Below are 5,243 nucleotides of genomic sequence, written 5' to 3'. Positions count from 1 at the left end.
ACGCCACACAGCAAAAGCTTCATTAGTGGTAGTGGCGTTAGCAATAACAACAACAATTGCAGCAATAGCTGTAGCAGCAGCAGCAGTGAAAATTTGCTCGACATTTACAATGGTAATGTAAATCGTGCAGGTGGTGTTGGTGTTGGTGGTGACATGCCGCCAGATTTGTTGTATAAAAATGCACCAACAATTTCAGCAAATGGTGCGCTAGTGCCACCGCCATATCGCGATCCACCGCCACCACGCAATAGTCCATTGCAGTTACAGCAGCAACAGCCACACCAATTTCATGCCCAGCAAATGTCAGCTGGTGGCATGGGTACGGTGGCAGTGAATAATTACATGCAAGATTACAACAACTCTAACGATTACGATGTGGAGTTTCAGCACTTGGGTGGCACTGGTAGCACCGGTGTTGGCGTTTGCAGCGGCGGCGGCGGCGGCGGTGGTAGTGGCAGTGTCGGCAGCATGGAGGAAAGCGAAAGCATATTCCAGGCAACGCAATACAATGATTTAATGCAATTGATTAAATTTCAACGCGAAAAAATTTCAGCACAACAGCTGGAATTGACCAAAGTATGTACTATATTTATTTTTAAATCTTGTTTTTTTCGAACTTTATAAGTATTTATTTTATATATTTTTCGACTCTTTTGCAGTACGATGCTGAGATAGTTTATTTGGAAAATAAAGAACGCGATCAGGCGCAAGAGCTCGAAGCGATTTCTCGTGAAATCACCAAAGCCGATCAAATTTTTCGACAGGGTAGTGAACAGGTGAGTATATAATATAACACATGCATTTTATGTAGCCTGATATAATGTTGCTTTTAAAATTTCACGTACAGCTGCAAACACTACAGTATGTAGAGGAAGAGAATGAGCTCGTTAAACAACAAGAGAAAACTTTAAAATCTGAAATTGCTTTGCTGCGCTCTAAATTGGCTAATTGTGAAACTGAATTACTGCAATGCAAGAATAAAATTCGATTGTTAATGAACGATATTGAGGTAGAACAGCGCAGTAATGTCACAAAGCAAAAAACGAATCGGTAAGTTTGCAAAATAAACATTTTTATGATGTAATGAATTGTTAATTATTAGGTATTTGATTTGATTTTTGAATTACAAGATAATAATAATTTTTTTTTTTTATTTGCTTCCAGTCAAAATGTTGAGCGTGACTTTCTCATGGAAATGGAGCGCATACAAAGCGAAATCGATCAGGCAATACACAACACAGATACGTCTAACAAAACAGCAGAGAATTTGAAAAAAGAAATTTTACTTATTGAAAATGCAATAACCGAGAAGAAGCGACAGGTGCGCTATAAAAATAGCGCAGGCAAAATGTCTAAACTAAACTGTTTATTATATTTTAGGTAGAGCAATTGGTGAACGAAATGAAAGAGGTTAATTTGCAAAGCCTCACCGTCAACACCTCCGAGGAAATTAAGCACTTTTTAGAAGGTATGCAGTCACTTGTTGGTTTTGCTTTGAAAAGTAATTTCTTGAATGTATACTTTTTCTTCCTTCCAAAAGGTTCCCACAAACCCGGGAGTAGTCGGCGTATAATCGGTTCACCCAGACAGCTGGAGAATGCAGTACCCACCAGCAAAAATCCACATGGTGTTTGGGTTTAATTTAAAAATGCGAAATAGAAAGAGAGGAGAGAGAGGGCTTTTTCGAGGGCTCTTTTGAGAAGTTAAGTGATGCATGAAGTCGGCTTCTGTTCTTAAGTAGTATTTGCGTTGGGCAAATACACGCTGCGATTGACAATGAATGTGCTAAATGAGTGTTGAAAAATACTAAACGTATGGAAAATACTAAACGTAAAACTCTTCGAGGATGTATTAAACACTCGCCTACATGAATATGTATAGATATATTCATGTACCAGCTACTTATATAATGTTGTTTAAAATCACCTACACAAGCTTGCGCTAACTACAGTCAAACGAGTTACAAACTAACGAACTTTAAATACTAGAAACAAATTTTGCATATCCGTCAAACAAGGAAAACCTACGAACCATACATACAAGCATATTTGCAAATACATACCTAACTATTTTAAAGCAATCATATGAATTATATATCATACAATATTTTAATAATGTACTTAACAAAAAAAAAGTTGTATGATGGCAAACATTTTGTTATATATACATACATATATATATATGCAGATGATAAATTTTGATGCTTAGTAAAAGCTCTTAATCAAAGATCTCTATTGAAACTTTAAATGTTACAAAACCGTTAAAGGTACACACATACATAACTTTTTATTAGAAATTGAATACCCATTTATAAATTTTAATGTTAAATAATAAGCTAATGAAAATCATGAAAGACATTTTCTATGCGTAAATTTAATTTAAAGTGACTACAGCTCGGCTCTAAAAATTATGAAAAAAATGTCAATAGTGGCTTTTAGTTTCAACTAATTATAAACATATGTATATGTATATGTTTAAAAATTATAAAGAAAAAGACGACAACACAACCGCATACATTCCATAGTTGCGTAGAGTTTTGCAACAATTGCTGTTACTTTGTTTTGATTTTTTTCTTGCTTAGACTGTTCATAAATTTTAATATTTTTATAGTTCATATTAAAAACATTTTGGAGTGGAAATTTACCACCACACACTTAAAATTTATCATTCCCATTGTTGCTATATGCATATAAAAAAATTGTTGATTTAATTTAAGCGTACAAGTTTGTTTAGTTTAAAAATTTTCGTATTGTGTTACTTAGCTAAAGTAAGCTTTCGAAAGTCAGTTTCCTGGAGCATTATAATTGAATTAAAGCTGTCAATTGTTTTTATTAGCTACGCAACTTTTATCTTTTTTATAGCAAAATACTTTTTTACGAAACAATTGTTTGAAATATGTACATATGTAACTACATATGATGAAATTAAAGATTTTATACCGCGTGCTGTTAGACAAGTACTTAGCATTATTTTGCAATAAGTTTATTGTGCTCTTTTATACAAATTAGGTAGATGAACTTTTCTTTGAAAAAGTAGTTAGTCTTTTTTTATAAAATTTTAAATATTTGTAGCCACAAGGAATTTCGTATGTACTTCTTATACCTTATAAATTTTATTATTAACTAGCTTATACCCGCGGGTTTCATCCCACTTTTTATATGCAAATTAAATTAAAAATGTTATAATATTTAGAAATTTGTTATTTCTACTCTCATTTGACCATAGCGGTAAATTCATTTATAAGGGAGTTACGGCGCTTAGGGCATTTAAAATTATGGAATTATAAAATCTCGTCTGCAAGGTAGACTTTGCAAAGCTTATATGATAGATACCAATCTGTAATTTTAGTTTAAAATGTTTGCAGCGATACGCTGCGTGCAACTGTGTCAGAGGAACATATGCGACGTGTGTATTTTAATTATTTTTAATTGGGAGATACCGGGTTCCATTTTCAATTAACCCCCTAAAAATGCAAAAGGGGATCCATAAAAAATCGTTACGATTAAAAAATGGTAAGATAAACAATTGGGTATTATTACACAGCTCAATAAAATTTGGTCAAAAACGGGACCGACTTCGTTTTTCGACACTTCAAAAGTTATTTTCTCAAAAACTGGACGTGCTAAAAAGTTTTTATAAATCCACTTGAAATCAGCATAAAAAAAACTGTAAAATGAGGTCGGCCCCGTTTTTGAGACAAAATACGATAAAATTTTGTTGAATCGTGTTATTGGTCTCCTCATGAAGTGAAACAGAATTTTCCAGTCGAAAAATATTGATTTCCAAGAATTCTAAAAAAACATGGAAAACTTCATGGGCTTTGAGGTAGCTCTGAGGATTTTTTTTTTAACAAAAGAATGCCGGCCCTATTTTTTCCATTTTGAAAAATCTTAGGGAGTGAGAGCTCAACATTTTAAGAAGAAGAAGTTTGCAAACAATCGCATTTATTCGCCTCGTTCGGAGAAATATTAGGGGTATTCTCGAAGTCTTGCACGTTGCACGAAATGCAAAAATACTATTCCAAATTTGCAAGAGTACGAGAGCACCCCATTGCAAATTTTTAGCATGCCTTGGTGCAAGCAGCGAATTTCAGTATCAAATACAATAACAAGAATTAAAAAAAATGGAATGAGCGAAGTAAGAGAAATAAGAGCAATACATATGTAGCCAATCACAACAACAACAAAACAGCTAGCACAGGGTCGCATTTATCTTGCTATGCTTTTTGGCAAAATATGCTACAGGAAATGTTGTTTTATTGTTGTATATTTGCAACCCATGCAATCCGTGCTTCGTGCAACGGCTTTGCAAAATTTCGAGAATACCCCTATTGATTTGAAGTCGTTGAATATGGATTCCAAAGTTTCACTCAAAGGATCAGTTTCCAACTATGTATCGATGGCTGAGTGGAAGATCGACCTATCTCGGCAGCCAGTTCGAAAACGCTCTATCTCAAAAAACTTTTCAAGAACGCCTTATCTCAGCTGCCGATTCCAAAACACCCTATATCAGCATATTTTCAATACATTTTGAAGTGATATAGGGCGTTTTTGAACCGAATTTTGAGATAGGGTGTTTTTCAATTAAATTCTGAAATAGGGCGTTCTTGAAAAGTTTTTTTGAGATAGAGGCTGTGTTTCTTTATACATTCCGGATAATCCCATTTCACAGCCGGAATAAACAGAATGCGTTTGAAATATACGTCAACATATCATCAGGAACGTTCTAAAGAATAAATAAACAAAATAGTTTATTCCAAACATTCAGAATGAATAAAGAAATGCAGCCAGAGCGTTTTCGAACTGGCTGCCGAGATAGGTCGATCTTCCACTCAGCCATCGGTATGTAGTATAACTTCATTCATAGAGTAACTTCATTATCATGACTACTTGTAAAATAGAGTATCGATTTTTATTAATTTTATTAGGCTGTAACTGATTTGTGGGCGCCCCTAGATGTGGGGACTCCTGGTTCGCGGCCCACCCGCCCATTCTTTAATGCGGCTCTGGACATATATCTGCCTATCTCAAGTCGATCAGCGACATGTTATAAGATTCATCCGATTCTCTGATAGAGTCAAGCCTAGCCAAGGCACATTAAACAGGTAGTATCAGTAGAGCAAAAACAACATTTGCGTGTATTTTGTTGTTGCTTCTGGTATCGAAAGTGTCAACAACTGTTCTGAATTTTTTCTTATAAATCAAAGCGTGCCATGTGAAATACAAAAAATTATAAAAAATAAA

General features: G+C 34.5%; 1 protein-coding gene across 1 annotated transcript in view; it reads left to right on the top strand.

The window, feature by feature from the left end:
• Positions 1-3,072, top strand: part of LOC118740775 (uncharacterized protein DDB_G0283357-like) — a 6,013-nt gene extending 2,941 nt beyond the window's left edge. The window contains exons 4-9 of the mRNA XM_036472451.1: positions 29-576; positions 660-776; positions 848-1,050; positions 1,165-1,321; positions 1,381-1,468; positions 1,541-3,072. Of these exons, the coding sequence (XP_036328344.1) occupies positions 29-576; positions 660-776; positions 848-1,050; positions 1,165-1,321; positions 1,381-1,468; positions 1,541-1,641 (1,214 nt within the window). The 3' untranslated portion in view covers positions 1,642-3,072. The remainder of the gene's footprint in view (positions 1-28; positions 577-659; positions 777-847; positions 1,051-1,164; positions 1,322-1,380; positions 1,469-1,540) is intronic.
• Positions 3,073-5,243: the final 2,171 nt, after the last annotated feature.

This window comes from Rhagoletis pomonella, unplaced genomic scaffold (assembly GCF_013731165.1).
Source record: "Rhagoletis pomonella isolate Grant_MI unplaced genomic scaffold, Rhpom_1.0 Rhpom_scaffold_00001, whole genome shotgun sequence".
Taxonomy (NCBI): Eukaryota; Metazoa; Arthropoda; class Insecta; order Diptera; family Tephritidae; genus Rhagoletis; species Rhagoletis pomonella.
This window is presented reverse-complemented; position numbering and strand designations above follow the sequence as displayed.